The 17,830-nt window shown below is 30.9% G+C and overlaps 3 protein-coding genes and 2 long non-coding RNA genes across 12 annotated transcripts in view; 2 read left to right on the top strand and 3 right to left on the bottom strand.

The window, feature by feature from the left end:
• Positions 1–17,830, bottom strand: part of LOC105286974 (CCR4-NOT transcription complex subunit 6-like) — a 601,608-nt gene that overhangs the window by 154,252 nt on the left and 429,526 nt on the right. The gene's annotated exons all lie outside the window — the stretch shown is intronic.
• On the top strand, positions 73–11,934 carry LOC105287080. 4 transcript variants are annotated; one of them, XM_026970681.1, is made up of 9 exons: positions 73–745; positions 1,277–1,396; positions 1,524–1,641; positions 5,159–5,420; positions 5,561–5,677; positions 5,969–6,059; positions 6,357–6,502; positions 6,686–6,818; positions 11,117–11,934. In XM_026970681.1, exons 1-9 carry the CDS (start codon positions 503–505, stop codon positions 11,165–11,167), a joined length of 1,281 nt encoding a protein of 426 aa, XP_026826482.1. In that variant the 5' UTR covers positions 73–502; the 3' UTR covers positions 11,168–11,934. The 4 variants fall into 4 exon arrangements, with proteins under 4 accessions (XP_026826482.1, XP_019889804.1, XP_011350800.2 ...); XM_020034245.2 differs by lacking the exon at positions 11,117–11,934 and adding an exon at positions 6,904–7,133 and having other exon boundaries at positions 73–843; XM_011352498.3 differs by lacking the exon at positions 11,117–11,934 and adding an exon at positions 6,904–7,133.
• Positions 5,543–17,057, bottom strand: LOC109611502. The gene is made up of 3 exons (XR_003406717.1): positions 16,971–17,057; positions 6,088–6,213; positions 5,543–5,631 (listed from the first exon to the last, which is right to left on the bottom strand). It is a non-coding gene; the product is annotated as an uncharacterized LOC109611502 (long non-coding RNA).
• Positions 11,770–13,503, bottom strand: LOC113562188. Its single transcript, XR_003406718.1, has 2 exons — positions 13,294–13,503; positions 11,770–12,454 (listed from the first exon to the last, which is right to left on the bottom strand). It is a non-coding gene; the product is annotated as an uncharacterized LOC113562188 (long non-coding RNA).
• Positions 11,966–17,522, top strand: LOC105279098. Of its 4 annotated transcripts, none has more exons than XM_026970674.1 (9): positions 11,966–12,193; positions 13,497–13,616; positions 15,067–15,184; positions 15,648–15,921; positions 16,062–16,190; positions 16,490–16,580; positions 16,907–17,052; positions 17,147–17,348; positions 17,436–17,522. In XM_026970674.1, the coding sequence occupies exons 1-9, from the start codon at positions 11,999–12,001 to the stop codon at positions 17,487–17,489; spliced, it is 1,329 nt and encodes a 442-aa protein (XP_026826475.1). In that variant the 5' UTR covers positions 11,966–11,998; the 3' UTR covers positions 17,490–17,522. The 4 variants fall into 4 exon arrangements, with proteins under 4 accessions (XP_026826475.1, XP_026826477.1, XP_026826476.1 ...); XM_026970676.1 differs by having other exon boundaries at positions 17,216–17,348; XM_026970675.1 differs by having other exon boundaries at positions 15,648–15,909.

Raw genomic sequence — 17,830 nt, forward strand, 5'->3', positions numbered from 1 at the left:
TATATATATGCTCTCGGTAAGTAATGTTACAATAAACAGTTTAATATTATATAATTGTAGACATACGTATGTCTATATAAATAACCAATGATAAATAAAATAGATCTAGTAACCAACCTGATATAAGCATATAAAACATCATTATATACGTGAAATGATGTCATTTGTTCTTATGCAGCAAGTAATTGATACTAAGTTGGTACTTCAAAATGGATATTACCAAAATCGAGACAGGCAATAGCACAATAAAATAAAGAATATCCGAATGAAAACGGAAGAATACGTTCCTGCATGTGTTTCCTAAGAAATATTCTCATATCTTAATATGACATTTTTCCTTATATGAAATAAAACACATGTTACATTTTATGCATTATTAAATCGATTACTTAACGGTAAACGTTAAGTCATTTATACTGCACCCTATTTCATCATTACACGTAATTTACAGCAAATTGCACCGAATTGAAGAAATTCACCTACTAAATTATAGTAGAAAAAAATGAGATGCAATATTGGTTCGATCGATAAAGAAAGAGTGGGGGAGATATATGCGCCTCTTTTTTTCCGCAGTCACATGTGTTCTGAATGTTGCCCTGACATGATCTGTCTCGAAGCGGAATATTTTACTCTTAACAGAATTCTTTTGCAGTCTATTGCATTATGGCCGTTTCAACAATCAAAACTCGTTCAATTCCAGTCTATTATTATTTTGACTATTTTAATATCTGCTATTGTATGTCAGGTAAAATCCAGTACTTTTATAAGATTACTAGTCTGCCAAAACAGCTATATGTTGTCAATACTTGTACTTGATAATAATATATTATCAAAAATATTTTCGTAAGTACAATACACAAAATGTAGTATTAGCTCACTGAAGAAACATAGCATTTACTTTTATGAATATTAACACAAAATATTGTTTTTGCTGTGACTTAATTTTATCACTAACATAATTACCAGTTCATTCAGTTTCAGATCTAAATAAACTAGTTCGTCGAATACACATACATATTAGAATATTAAACGTGTTAAATCTGTATTAAATGATATATATAGTCAAAACATTTTACACATTCACACACACACAAAGCGCGCGCGAGTGTTCTCATGCATACTTGAATACAGTATATAATTACAGTTTAAGTATATTTAATAAGTAATAATTAATAATTAAAGTTCACATTTCATGAATAAAATAGCTGTATAGATAATTATGAAAAATTTTCATAAGACTTTTGATAATAATATGTTAAATATATACTGCTTACAGATACCTGCATGTATGACTTCAAAACTTAGTTTCAAAGATGTTCTTAAAGCTTTATCTCGTATATTCTTCTTGATGATTCTGGTCGTACATTACGGTTCATTTCGGATTAACATCAAAAGTGTAAGTTATTAAATAATGTACTATGCGGGGTACTGCAAAAATTATAGACAGATAAAATATTATAAATACAAACTTTATCTCATTTGTATCTACACAAACAAAATATTCAGAGTTATTATAACAATAGATAAAAAAATTAATGCAACGACTTCACTGTGCATGTACCAAACTAACAGATAAAACTGAAATTGCAATAATACAACAGTATGGCTGGGAGGCAAAACGTTATACGGCTATACTTGTTGGTAAGATAAATTAACAAAACTTTTATACAACGCTAATTATATATTCACTATAGACATTTCACGAGAAATCAATTTTAATTTACCGGAAAAAAGTACATATATATGTTTTACAGACATAAAGTATAAGTATGAATCACATATTATATGTATTGGGTTATAACAAAAGTCCGTTTAATGTTTTTTAATGAGAAAAAGATAACAAGATGTAGAAAGATGAAATCATGAACCTATTACAAAAATGGCAAATGTTACTAAAACAAAAATGACGCATATATAGTTGAATATTTATGCATATACAGGGTGTCCCGGGTTTTAACCGACAAACTGCGGGAGCATATTCTACTAGTGGAAATAAGAAAAAATTCTTATATCGAGTTTGCTTAGAAATGCTTTATTACAAAGTTATAAACCAATATTGAAAAGAAATATGAGATAAGTAACAACGGAACATAGTGTAGAATTTGGAAGGTCGAAGATGTTTATGTTACGTGTATTCACATGTATTCATGTTCACTATGTTGAAACGATTCAGTATGATTGTTACTTTCACAACAGTAGCTGTTAGATTTCAATCGTCGTGTCAACTAGCAATTACTATCAGAATGCCAAAAGTGTTTTCAAATGAGGAATACACTGATATTCATTTCGTGTACGGATTCTGTGACGGAAATGCACGAGCTGCCGTACGAGAGTATCAACGTAGATTTCCTAACAGGAGAGTACCAGATAGATTTAAAGCAACGAATTACTAATTCAGTTACTGAGATGCAACAAAATTTTCAGGAATGTCGTACTGTAACAAATTCTGTTCTACGTCGATGTCTAGCTTGGATCGATGTGCAAGGACAACATTTTGAAATGCGTCACTAAATCATTGCGTAGATAATTTTTATTTTTGTGAAAAAATCCGTTGTTACTTATCTCATATTTCTTTTCAATATTGGTTTATAACTTTGTAATAAAGCATTTCTAAGCAAACTCGATATAAGAATTTTTTCTTATTTCCACTAGTAGAATATGCTCCCGCAGTTTGTCGGTTAAAACCCGGGACACCCTGTATATACAATACAATATACACTCACTCCCAAAAAAAGCGGTACACTAAAATTTAGGGAAAAATTCACCAACCTTCAAATGATCATAACTTGGTAAATAATGAAGATAAAAATATGTTCAAAAATGCAAAATGAAGCTTCAAGTATCCACTTTAAGAATATTTGAATGGCAATTATGGTCGGCCATTTGATTCAAAATGACGGATGACAAAATGAGAGGATGCAAAAGTGATAACCGAAAGTCCGAGTTTGTGACGGTGCATGGCGTGAATTAGATATCGCAGCCTAATGGGACCAAATGCAAATGAAAATATAGTGTTATCTTTAAAATGCTTTTTACCGAGCTCGATGCGATCATTTTTCGCTGAGTTGTGCAACTTTAAAAAAGAAAACACTCTGTTAAGTAAATTTGGAGTATCTCAACAAAAAATGATCGCATCGAGCTTTGTAAAAAAGTGTTTTAAAGATAAAACTCTATACTTTTATATGCATTTAGTCCCATTGGGCTGCAATACCTACTTTACACCATGTGCCATCGCAAACTCGAATCTTCATTTATCAATTTCGCATGCTCTCCCTTTCCGCCATTGTAAAAAACTCGTCGTGCACAATTTCGATTTAAATTGCGAATAGTAGGGTTTCAAAGCTTTAAAACCGTTTTTGAAATTTTGTGCTAGGATAGTTAGGTACCGAGATATTCAATTTCGAATTTGCAATATTGTCGATTCAGCAAGGCCTAAGGAATTAGAAAACCCTGCGGTTCGTTTAGTTCTTTTATAATTCCAACTGTTGCGTTCATTATTCTTTATACTCCAAATCCTTCTTATGTGGTGTGTGCGTGTGTGGGTGTAGGTGTGTGTGTGTGCGCGCGCGCGCACACACACACACACACCACAAGGAGGGTTTGGAGTCTTAAATTATTGTGGAACTGACGAACCACGGGGTCCTCATCCTTGTGACACACACACACACACACACACACACCTACACCCACACACGCACACACCACATAAGAAGGATTTGGAGTATAAAGAATAATGAACGCAACAGTTGGAATTATAAAAGAACTAAACGAACCGCAGGGTTTTCTAATTCCTTAGGCCTTGCTGAATCGACGATATTGCAAATTCGAAATTGAATATCTCGGTACCTAACTATCCTAGCACAAAATTTCAAAAACGGTTTTAAAGCTTTGAAACCCTACTTTTCGCAATTTAAATCGAAATTGTGCACGACGAGTTTTTTACAATGGCGGAAAGGGAGAGCATGCGAAATTGATAAATGAAGATTCGAGTTTGCGATGGCACATGGTGTAAAGTAGGTATTGCAGCCCAATGGGACTAAATGCATATAAAAGTATAGAGTTTTATCTTTAAAACACTTTTTTACAAAGCTCGATGCGATCATTTTTTGTTGAGATACTCCAAATTTACTTAACAGAGTGTTTTCTTTTTTAAAGTTGCACAACTCAGCGAAAAATGATCGCATCGAGCTCGGTAAAAAGCATTTTAAAGATAACACTATATTTTCATTTGCATTTGGTCCCATTAGGCTGCGATATCTAATTCACGCCATGCACCGTCACAAACTCGGACTTTCGGTTATCACTTTTGCATCCTCTCATTTTGTCATCCGTCATTTTGAATCAAATGGCCGACCATAATTGCCATTCAAATATTCTTAAAGTGGATACTTGAAGCTTCATTTTGCATTTTTGAACATATTTTTATCTTCATTATTTACCAAGTTATGATCATTTGAAGGTTGGTAAATTTTTCCCTAAATTTTAGTGTACCGCTTTTTTTGGGAGTGAGTGTACATAATGTATATATACATATTACTTATGTATATTGTATTGTAACAAAAGCTCGTAGCATTATTTTAATGAAATTCCGAGACAAAATTATTTTACACACACACACACAGAGGGTGTAATTTGAGTCGCGCCCACTATTTACACAGCAGTGATGTTTCTCATGAAAAACTGAGTCGAAAAATCTTGCACTATTTCTTTTTTTTAATGTTTAATAAAGTAGTAATTATTGAGTAACCGTCTATCCAATCAGCGCCTTTAGCTGGGTATACGTCAGTGAGTCGAGCGCTTGGTAGTGTGCGTGAATACTCTGCCGCTGCTCATGCTCATGTTAAGACAGTCTGTGACTCACAGCATGTATATTTCTAAAGGACGGCGTTGATAGGATTGATTTTACTCAATAATTACTACTTTATTAGACATTATTTAACAAAAAAAATCATTTAGGACTTCTATGTATGTATGTATATGTATGTATATAATATTTTTGTTTCGGAATTTCACTACAATAATGCTGAAAAAAATGATTGAAATCATGTACAGAGTGCAATTCATACCTGTATCCATTTACAAGTTGCAAAGTGATAATATTGATAAAACATTAAAAAACAAATTAAGATAAACTTAAACAAGAATTGTTATAATTTAGTAGGTTTCTCTGGCGAAGGATGTGCTTTTTTTCTCAGTCAAATTGCTGTAGCTTTTTCCGACGTAGTTCTACCTATAAACGAATCTCGACTACCTCGTTTGCAGAAAACGACCGAATACATTATTGGTGAACAAAACTTTTTTCCCTTAATTCTGCCTCACATAGATACTGCCATGATTATTGGAGTAATATCATGGATAGCGATGGGAACATTGATGATTGCATATCTCCAACATACATGCGGAATGTTCAAAATTGCCTGGTATGATTTAAGACCTCAAAACTTGTCAAAACAGTATTAATTGATTTGAAATTACAAAACTACAATCGAAAATTATTTTATTTTATGTAATAGAAAATAGAAAATATTATTCTTTAACATATATTATACATATTTGTTAGTTATCGTATCGAAAACGCGATGGAGATTAACATACCAAAGAATAGCAATCTAAAAATAGGACGTCCGATTTCTGAAAAAATAATTTATGCAGTAAATATTCATCGGGAAGCTATGAAGTGAGCATCAGAATTTTAAAACACTGGATATAAATTTTATTAGAAAAATAGATATGTAAATCGTAAAAATAGCCATCAATACAGTTGTTGCATAAATTGACAATTTAATCCTATTATTGAGCTAATGAGAAAAAGAGATCTGGTAGTTTATTCAGAAATTGTTAAGATGTCATACAAAATACTCATAAATAATATGGAATAATATGGATTCATAATATTCATGTGACAAACTAATATTTATCTGACAGTATATATGTGTATTATATACAGCACTATATTTTATGTTTAAAGATTATCCGAGCTTTTAATATCCAGATTTGATACAATGTACTTCTGTTTAACAGTGCTTGCGGTAATCACATTGAGCCTCAACTTTTTTGAAGTAAGTTTACGAATATCTAATTGCTTACATATATTTTTGTACAATTCCTTCGAATTCCATTCCTTTGTTTCATTCTAAAAGGATTCTTCTCTAGGTGGTACCAATAATTACATAATGGCAGCTAGTACATTTATGTCTTGGTATAAACTAAAAACTAAAGTATAACAATACTTATATAACAATATATAACAATAATTTTCTAAAAAAAAGAGAAAACAATTAATGCATTGTATATATAACATAATACGCTAAGAGAAGAATACAAAAATAATTATAATTGCCACATTTATGATTTAGATTTCGGAGACTGTAACATCTAAAGAGAAAATAACGGAAGCTATATTTCCTACTGCGAGCGTTCTCGTTATCATTCTATATGTGTTTTTTGCCAATTTCATTGGGCAGAATGTAACGGATCACAATAATGAAATATATAATGCCGCGTAAGCAAGATAACTTATTAAATGCAATTATCAAATACGAAAATTTTTCTTACGAATTTTTGTATAGAAAATATAAATACTTATTTAGCCATTTCATAAAGTTAGCGTTTGATTTAAAACATTCTCCTTCTTCTATTTCATTTTTTAAATTATCGAGCCATTACTCATGCATAAAATTTATAGCTACAACATGCGGTGGTACAAGTGTCCCCTTCATGAACAAAGGCTAATACTGGTGCTTTTGCAAAGGAAAGCGAAAGAATTTCATTTAACTTGCGGAGGATTATTCATAGCATCGTTCGAGTGTCTTGCAACGGTATAAATGAACAACATGTGATAAATACAGTTTTATACTTAAAAGAATGAAAGTATTAATAACAAACACATATGAAACATTGCAGTTAGTAAAAGCAACGATGTCTTATTTTACTCTCATATATTCAGCAAGATAATAAGATAAAAATATATCACAGAAGAGAGAAATGATATATTTGTGATAAAAATATAGAAATATTTTTCATATTTAAACTATCAAAGATTATCACTCTCAGAATAAAATACCTCAATTTTTTCTACTAAGATGATAAGAAAATTATGTATAATTATAATAAAATAATCCATACCAAAAGTATATAAATGTGTTATATGTTTATTACTTGATAAGAATTGAGGCATATTATACTAGTTCCATTTTGATTATATACCAAATCACAAAATTAATGCACTTCATATTTTTAAAGCATTAGTACGTATACAATATATACTCATTAAATATTATTACAATAAATAGTTTAGTATTATAATTGTCATGTAGAAATATATAAGTCTATATAAATACTAGATGATAAATAAACTAGATCTACCAACCAACCTTACAAAAGCATATAAAGCATTATCATTTCTTTTAGATAATGTTATTTACTCTAACACAGCACTTATTAGTTGATAGAGTAAAATGATACTACAAAGTGAATATTCCCAAGATCGAGACGTATAATCAGCATTGCACAATACAAAAAACGAATATTACAACGGAAACGGAAGAATGCATGGTTGCGTGCTGTCGTATACCAAATATCATATAACAATACGTGAATATGTCACATGAAATATTCTCGTATTGTTGTATGATATTTTTTCCCTATATGAAATAAAACATCTGTTACATTTTACGCATTGTTAAATCGATCGCTTAACCGTACACGCTACAGTAATTTACAATGCATCTACCCCTATCTCATAATTGTACGGTATAGTCTATAGCAAATTGCTATAGAATTGGAGAAATTCGTCCTCTAAATTATAGTAGAAAAAAGAATGGGAGTATTCTTCCGATCGATACAGAGAGAGCGGATAATACACGCCTGTCTTTTCTGCAGTCACAGAATTTTTTTACACAAATACATAAAATGTATGATTAATCTATACAGATAAAAACATTTTCTTTTTATAATTATCAATATAAAATATTCTTAGTTGTGACTTAATTTTATCAATAATATAGTTACCAACTTGTTCTAAATAAACTAGTGTGCCTAATGCACATACATATTGCAATATTAAACACGTTAAATATATATTATATCATAATGGTATATATTCAAAACATTTTACACACACTATGCGCACGTGCACATACACGACACACAGAATGAAAGAGATGAGGGGAAGGGAGGGAGAGTGGAGAGAGAGATGCACGCGCGCGTTCTCAATGCACTTTTGGATATACTACAATAAAACAATTACAGTGTAACGATTAATATTCATACTTTATGAGTCAGGCAGTAAAAAATCTTTATAACAATTTTCATAATAATGTATTAAATATTTACTGTTTACAGCTAACTACATTTATGCTTGCAAAAATCAGTCTCAAGTATGTTCTTAAAGTTTTATCTCGCATATTCTTCTTAATGTTTTCACTCATACATTACAGTTCATTTCGATTTAACATAAAATATGTAAGTTACTGAATAATGTAAAGATTTTGACCGGAATAAAATATTAAAATTAAAATATTAAAAACCTTCTCTCATTTTTATCTGTACAAACATAATATAAGAATTATTATAATAGATAAAGAAGTTAATGCAGCAACTTCATTATGCATGTACCAAAGTAACAGATAAAAACAAAATTAGTATAATACAATAGTATGGCTGGGAGGCAAGACGTTATACAGCTGCACTTATTGGTAAGACGAACTTATAGAATTTTTATCTGTCATTAATTATATGTTTCATTCAACGCGTTCATAGACATTTGACTGAGAAATCAATTGTAATTGATTAGAAAAAGAAATTTTAATTGACCAGAAAAGAAATTATATATGTCACATATACATATATCATATACACGTGAATGACATATTATATGCATATTGATATCCAAATACTTTTAATTTAAATGAAACGCAAAACTATTAAGAAAGTAAAAAGGTTGTAATCATGTATGGATTGTAATTCATGATACCTTATATCCATTTATTTTTAAAATGATTTTTTATTTATAAAGTGATTAATGACGATAAAACATTCAGAAATATAAAGTAAGATAAACTTAAACAAGAATTTTTATTACTGTTTAGTAGCTCTCTCTAGTGAAGGATGCGTTTTTCTTGTTAGTCAAATTGTAGTAGCTTTTTCCAGCGTGGTTTCACCTATAAACGGATCTCAACCACCTCGCTTACAAATAGCTACCGAGAACATTATGGGTGAACAAAACTTTTTCCACTTAATTCTGCTTCACATAGATACAGCCATGATTTTTGGAGCAGTTTTATTGTTAACGATGGGAATATTGATGATTGCATATCTCCAACATACATGCGGAATGTTCAAAATTGCTTGGTATGAATTCGGACATAAAAATATGTTAAAACAGTGTTAATCGATTTTAAATTACAAAGCTACAATCAATAAGTATTATATCTCTTTTTAAACAATAAAAAATAAAAATTTATTCCTTTAGATAATATGATATATATTCGTTACAGTTATCGGATCGAAAACGCGATGGAGATTAACATACAAAAGAGTATTAATATAAAGAGAGAACCTTCGATTTCTGAAGAAATAATTTGTGCAGTAAATATTCATCGGGAAGCTATGAAGTTAGCATTAAAACTTTAAGAAACTGCGTAATTGTCTACAAACTTTATTAAAGAAATAGATATGGAAAGCGTAAAAAAGATCATCAATAACATTGTTACTCGAATCGACAATTTAATTCCATTATTAGAGAGAAAGAGAGTTCCGCTATTTCATTCAGAAAATTAAGATGCCATATAAAATACTATTAAATATTAGGTTGGTAATAATTTCTGTCGTATTTGTGTGCTTATCTTCGACGCACAATAAATTATTATTAGATTTAAGTTTGAACTGCGCTGCTATATTGGCTGCATACTACCTTCAATTGTCTTTATAAGACCACGTACTTTTGAAATTAACATTTATTTTTTTAAATTTTCAGTGCTTAATATGGAAACTGACAGAATTCATCTCAGACACTGTATGCTCTACGAGTTTCCAAAAGTCGGTAGGGCAACTGCAGTTACGAAATTATGTACAATATTATAGGAAGATGTTGTAGACGTTAGGCTGATTCAAAGATGATTATCCAAATTTCATACTGGAAATTTCAATCTCGAAGATGAGCTGCATATCAGTAGGCACTCAAATTTCAATGACGATATCCTAAAAGCCTTATTTATTTGTTGAAAATCTATTTTTATCTAGCAAGGACATATGGGACATTGGAAAAAATGGGTTTTGATCATACAACAGTATCTCGACGTATAAATTAACTAGAACATGTTCAAAAGTTTGGACAATGGATTCCGCATGAATTTTAAAAAATCAATTTGGCCACCCGCATTACCATATGCTTTTCGTTGTTGGCACGACCCAATTTTTAGCCTTTTTTGAATCGGCTAGTCATTGATTTGGCGACGAAAAGCAATAAAAAAGAATGTTCTATATCTGGTGAAATAGAAAAGACCCTGTACATTATGAGCTTCCGCCATCCGGTCAAAGCATTATCGCTAATACTGCTGTAAGCAGTTGTTACGATTAGATGCAATCAAGGAAAAATGATCAGTTTTGGCTAATCGAAAGAGCGTTGTCTTTTCACATGACAACACCCGACCACATTAAAGAATACCGCATTAAAGAATAGACAGAAACTGAATGAGCTGAGCGATGAAATTCTTCCCCATTCACCTCATTCCCCTGATATCGCACCGTCAGAATATCAATTATTTTTGTTTTATAAAATTTTTGAATGGGAAAAAAATTTTAAATAATGATAACGTGAATAATGTACTGTCAGAATTCTTCGGTCAAAAATATAAAAATCGTTTGCATTTGGAATTGACAAGTTGCCCAATAAATGGTGACACGTTATGAATAATAATGGTCAATATGTTGTTGATTAAATAAATGCTTTCTCAAAATTATGTCAATTTTAATTTTATCCACAAATACGACAGAAATAATGCAATAGTCCTAATAGTCATGCCACGAGTCATAATATTCAAATGACAAATTAATATTTATCTGACAATATATGTTTGTATTACAACGCTACATTTTATGTTTAAAGATTATGCAGTTAGTAAAAGCAACGATGTCTTATCTTACTCTCATACATTCAGCACGATGATATGATAAAAATATACCACAAAAGAAATTGTGTACATATAAAAATATAATGATGTTTCATATTTAGGATAAAAAAGATTATAACTATGAGCATAAATAAAATGCCTAAAATTTTCTTGTACTAAGATGACAAAACAATTATGTATAATTATAATAAAATTATCCATACTAGTAATACTACTGACAGTGTTCATTACTTATATCAGAACAGAACATATACTATTTCTATCATCATTATACGAAAAATCAGATATCTAATGCATTATATTTTTTAAAAGCATTTTGTGTATATATATATAAAATATAATTAGAAAAAATAGTACAGAGATACGTTATATAGATATACGTAAGTCTAAACAAAACTTCTATGAAAAAAAAGAGATTTATCATCAACGTCACAGAACCGCCTAAAACATTCTCATTTATCTCAAATAATCTTAGTTGTTCTTATACAAAAATTAATTATACGATATTTCAAATTCAATATTCTCATCAGATCGCGAGATGTACACTGAGAATAGCAATAAAATAAAGAATATTACAATAGAAATAGAAGAATGCATACGTTAAGGAATAGTCTCATAATTTAACATTTTTCTTTTCTTTCATGAGATAAAGCAGCTGTTACATTTTATGCATTGCTGAATCGATTGTTTAACAGTACACGCTATAGTACTTTACACATTATACGAACTCCTACTTCACTATTGCATATATTTTATAGTCGATACATAAATTACACCGAATTGGATAAATTCACCTCCTAAATTATACTAGAAAAAAAAGAATAAGAAGAGGCAGCATTTGTTCAATCGATAAAGAAAGAGGGGATATGCGCCTCTTTCCTTTTCGCAGTCACATGTATTTTGAACGTTGCACTGGCATGATCTGTCTCGAAGCGCCGTATTTTAATCTGAATAGAATTCTTTTGCAAAGTACTGCACTATGGCCGTTTCAACAATCAAAACTAGTCCAACTTCAATTTATTTTAATCTCGACAGTTCTCATGACTGCTATTATCTGCCAGGTAAAAAAATTATGATTTTACACTATTATCATTGAGTATCAGATAGGGCTAGCGTGAGAGAGTGGAAGATAATAAATATCCATATGTTATATGTATTACATGTAAAAACTCTTTTTCACATGTACATAATATGTAGCATCAGAGCTAATTTGAAGAATCGATAGCGTTTTATAACTAAGATCCATCAATATCTTCAGCTACGACTTAACTTTATTCAGAATATATTCAGTATTTCGTAATCTATAAACAACAACTATACACCTTACTCGTGTGTAATATATAAAATTTATTATTACCATTTATAATGTTAATTGCATTGTGCATTTATAGTATAATTTATATACAGGGTGTCCCGGGTTTTAACCGACAAACTGCGGGAGCATATTCTACTAGTGGAAATAAGAAAAAATTCTTATATCGAGTTTGCTTAGAAATGCTTCATTACAAAGTTATAAACCAATATTGAAAAGAAATATGAGATAAGTAACAACGGAACATAGTGTAGAATTTGGAAGGTCGAAGATGTTTATGTTACGTGTATTCACATGTATTCATGTTCACTATGTTGAAACGATTCAGTATGATTGTTACTTTCACAACAGTAGCTGTTAGATTTCAATCGTCGTGTCAACTAGCAATTACTATCAGAATGCCAAAAGTGTTTTCAAATGAGGAATACACTGATATTCATTTCGTGTACGGATTCTGTGACGGAAATGCACGAGCTGCCGTACGAGAGTATCAACGTAGATTTCCTAACAGGAGAGTACCAGATAGATTTAAAGCAACGAATTACTAATTCAGTTACTGAGATGCAACAAAATTTTCAGGAATGTCGTACTGTAACAAATTCTGTTCTACGTCGATGTCTAGCTTGGATCGATGTGCAAGGACAACGTTTTGAAATGCGTCACTAAATCATTGCGTAGATAATTTTTATTTTTGTGAAAAAATCCGTTGTTACTTATCTCATATTTCTTTTCAATATTGGTTTATAACTTTGTAATAAAGCATTTCTAAGCAAACTCGATATAAAAATGTTTTCTTATTTCCACCAGTAGAATATGCTCCCGCAGTTTGTCGGTTAAAACCCGGGACACCCTGTATTATAAATGTATCTAATTAAGATATTATACATGCTTCCTCGATACACTGTAAGTACTGCAAACCAATTATAATTCAAAGTTTAAAGTTTATTTTTTTATTTTATATATCAAGCAGGCTTAAAAATACACTTCACGCGTACGCGCGCACATATCCTTCTTTCACAATAAACCATTAAATCACATTTACTGTTTTGTAGATAACTACAGTTTTTACATCAAATGTCACTCCCAAATTTGCTGTTAAAGTTCTCTCCTCTGTTCTGTTCTTAACCATGTTGATGATATTTTACAGTTCATACCGATTTAACATCAAAATAGTACGTTAGTAGATACAGTTATTATATTTGCTATAATAATTAGAATTCCATTTATTAAATAATAATGCAGTTGAAAAACTGGTTCATGTTCTTATGTTCTTATATTGGGTCGTCCGGAAAGTTCGTGCCGATTTTGAAGGAAAATTCAAAGGCAACATTTTTTTATGTCGATAAATATTTATTGACTTATGTATGCACCGTTTTGTTTCACAACCTTTGTCTATCTTTCACGCAACTGGAAGATTCCATTCTCCCAGAACTTCTTAGGTTTCTCGGCGAAAACTCCTGAAGGTGGTTTTTTATGTCGATCAAAGAGTTGAAGTTCTTGCCGCTAAGAGAATTTTGCAAAGACCTAAATAAGTGAAAGTCTGAAGGTGTAATGTCTGGTGAATACGGTGGGTGAGGTAGCACATCCCAGCCAAACTCCAACAATTTTTGTCGGATAGTCAAAGAAATATGAGGTCTGGCATTGTCCTGATGGAACACGACGTCCTTCCTATTAGCTAATTCTGGACGTTTTTCCTGAATCGCTGTCTTTAATTCGTCCAGTTGCGAGCAGTACTTATCTGCATTTATCATTTGGTTGTGTGGTAGGAGCTCATAATATAGGATTCCTTTCCAATCCCACCAGACACAGAGCATGACTTTTTTTGGATGAAGGCCGGCTTTCGGAGTGGTTAATGCTGGTTCATTTCGCTTACCCCAGGATCTTTTTCGTTCTACATTGTTGTAAATGATCCATTTTTCGTCACCCGTCACTAATTGCTTCAAAAATGGTACGTTTTCGTTGCGTTTGTACAGCGAGTCGCAGATGGAAATGCGATCCATTAAATTTTTTCGGCCAAATTATGCGGAACCCATACATCATAGCGACTTACGTAACCAAGCTTCACTACATGATCGCGGACAGTGGTTTTCGATATTTTCAGTATCTCTGCTAATTCACGTGTCGTGTAGCGCGGGTTATTCTCGATCAGTGTCTTGATTTGGTCATCATCAGTAGTAGAGGGTCTGCCCTAGCGTTCTTGGTCTTTAAGGTTAAAATCACCAGCTCTAAACTTAGCGAACCACTTACGTACGGTTCTTTCAGCTAAAGCCTTCTCCGTAAACAGAACATATCGAATTTGTTGCTCGTGAGGCATTTTTGCCTTTCCGGTAATAGAAAAGCATCAAGTGTCTAAAATGTTCTTTGTTTTCTTCCATCTTCAAAAGAGTACAAAACTGACACGAATCAATTTATCTGAAACAACTTTTTTCCTAAAGATGCGTTGAAATGTCACCTTTAAGCATATGTATATAAATCGTATGTTTTCAATAACATTGATATATTCAGACATGTTCCAACGCCATCTATTAAAAATCGGCACGAACTTTCCGGACGACCCAATATATGCAAACGTAATATAAAAAATTGTAATGTAATAAATTGTATTAAAAATTTAAATAACAGCTAAAGGATTTGATGGGACAACTGCACTGTGCGTGCACCAAACTAAGAGATGAAAATGAAATCGCTATAATACAAAAGTATGGCAGGACTGCAAAATATTATACAGCTGCAGTTCTTGGTAAGACGAACTTATGAAATGTTTTCACTTCATTAATTATATACTTTGTTTAGTGTATTCACATGATAAATGTAATATTTAATTGGAAAAACAATCCCAACTGCCCCTGGAAAGGAATACATGCAATATGCACCTGCAGCATAAATGTAAATCACATTATGGCTACGTTCGTTTGCGAATCTATCCTTATTGTTCAATAAATGTAGAATAAAGATAGGCTGATCCCAGCAATGTGAAAATATACAAAACGAACGCAGTCTATACACAATCATGTAGCATGTTGCATATGTTCCAATAAATATATATAAATACGGCACGAACTTCAGGTACTAAGCACATGTTAAAATTCAAGGTTTTGCAAATGTTGATATCTTGTATCCATAAACTGATTGTAATATACATAATAACAATGAAAACACAAAATTAGATAAACATATAAAAAAGAATTTTTAACACCTTTTAGTAATTTTCTTTATTGCGATCCTTACTTTTTGGACCATTCAAATTGTAATACCTTATCTCGATGACGTTACGCCGATAAACGGATGCCGACCACATCGGCTATACGTAGCTGCTGACTACTTTATTGATCAACAAAAATATTACTATGTAATTTTGCTTCACATGAATGCAGCTCTATTTATTGGAATATTAACATTAATAACAACGGGAACACTAATGATTGCATATCTCCAACATACATGCGGAATGTTCAGAATTGCTTGGTATGAAACTGGGTACAAAATCAGCCATGAAAATTTTACAAAACAGTGTTTATCGAATTAAGTTTACAAAACTACTACTGAAAACAATGTATTTTAACAATGTACTATGTGATTATTGTTCAATTTTTGTTCAATATATATATTTGTTACAGTTATCGTATCGAACACGCGATGGAGATTAATGTACTAAAAGATATTAGCAAGTGTAAAAATTTAAACAGCGAATTTTCGATATCTAAGAAAATAGTTGATGCCGTAAATATTCATCGAGAAGCCATCAAGTTAGTATTAGACTTTCTTTCAAAAGTCTTTGCTTTTGAATAAACTTTCCTATAAACTGTAATACAAAGATGAATAAGTGAATAGTGAAAATTAGATATTAAAACATTGTTACAAGAATCGCCAATTTACTTATATATCGCTCCACGAGATCAGCAAGTTTCTTCAAAAAATATTAACGGAACGTAAAAAATAAGACTAAATAATATGCAAAGGCACATAATATTTTCGTTACAACCAAATATTTATGTATGATAATACACATGTGTGTAACATAGAGCACTATATTTTGTAATTAAAGATTGAGCGAGAATTTGATTACCAGATTTGACACAATGTACTTTTGTTTAACACTGCTCGCAGTGATTACAATGAGTCTTAATCTTTTTCAAGTAAGCCTGCGAGTTTTGTATTGCCCAAATGTACTTTCCTACATTCATTTGAATTCCATTATTTTCACATTATGAAGTATTTGTCTCCAGTGTGATACTAATTTAGCCACACAACAATGTATAGCAGTCTTAGTAATATGTAATATCATAGTATAAAGCATATAGCAGTAACTTCCAGAAAAAGAAAAAAGTAAACTAGAGAAAGCAATTCATTATAGCAATTCACTGCAATTCACTGCATAGAATGATGATACTATACAATATAACAGAACATTATATACATAAACACACAAATTACAATTAACTATTTAAAATTCACTATATAGGTTTCTCAGACCATAACATTTGAAGATAATATAATGGAAGCTACAGTTCCTTCTTTAAACCTACTCGTTCTTATTCTATACGTATTTTTTGCCAATTTGTTTGGACAGAATGTGATAGACCACAATAATGAAGTATATACTGCGGCGTAAGGGAGACATTTTTTAAAATGCAGTCACCTGTACAAACATTTTCCTATTGTTTATATTAAAAATATAAATTGTTATTAACGTTTTATTTAGTTATCGTCTGATCTCAAACATTCTTCTCCTTCTATTCCATCTTTCAAATTATCGAATCACTACTTGTAGATACAGCATTCGATGGTACATGTGTCCTCTACATGTACAAAAATTGATACTATTGCTTTTGCAAAGAAAGGCCAAAGAATTTCAGTTAACTTGCGGAGGACTGTTCATAGCATCTTTCGACTGTCTGGCAACGGTAAAAATTAGAAACATATATTAAGTACATTTTTATATTTTTAACTTAATAAAATTATTAACAACGAATAAATATAAAACATTATAGATGGCAAAAGCAACGCTGTCTTATTTTACTTTCATGCATTCCACAAGAAGATAAGAAAAAAACATATCCCTAAAGATAACTATATATATATATATATATATATATATTGGATATAAGAAATGTTAATTATATTCATTACTTATGTATATCAGAACTGAGCACATTACTATTTCTATTTTCTATTTCTATTTTCATTATATGACAAATCAGATATCTAATGTATTATAATTTTTTAAAAGCTTAGTAATGCATCGTAACGGTAAAAATTAGTAATATATGTTAAATATATTTTTATATTTAAAATAATAAACTTATTAACAAATTAATATAAAATATAAAACAAACAAATGAAATATTTCAGTTAACAAAAGCAACAATGTCTTACTTTACTTTCA

The sequence above is a fragment of the Ooceraea biroi genome, chromosome 6, assembly GCF_003672135.1.
Source record: "Ooceraea biroi isolate clonal line C1 chromosome 6, Obir_v5.4, whole genome shotgun sequence".
Lineage (NCBI taxonomy): Eukaryota > Metazoa > Arthropoda > Insecta > Hymenoptera > Formicidae > Ooceraea > Ooceraea biroi.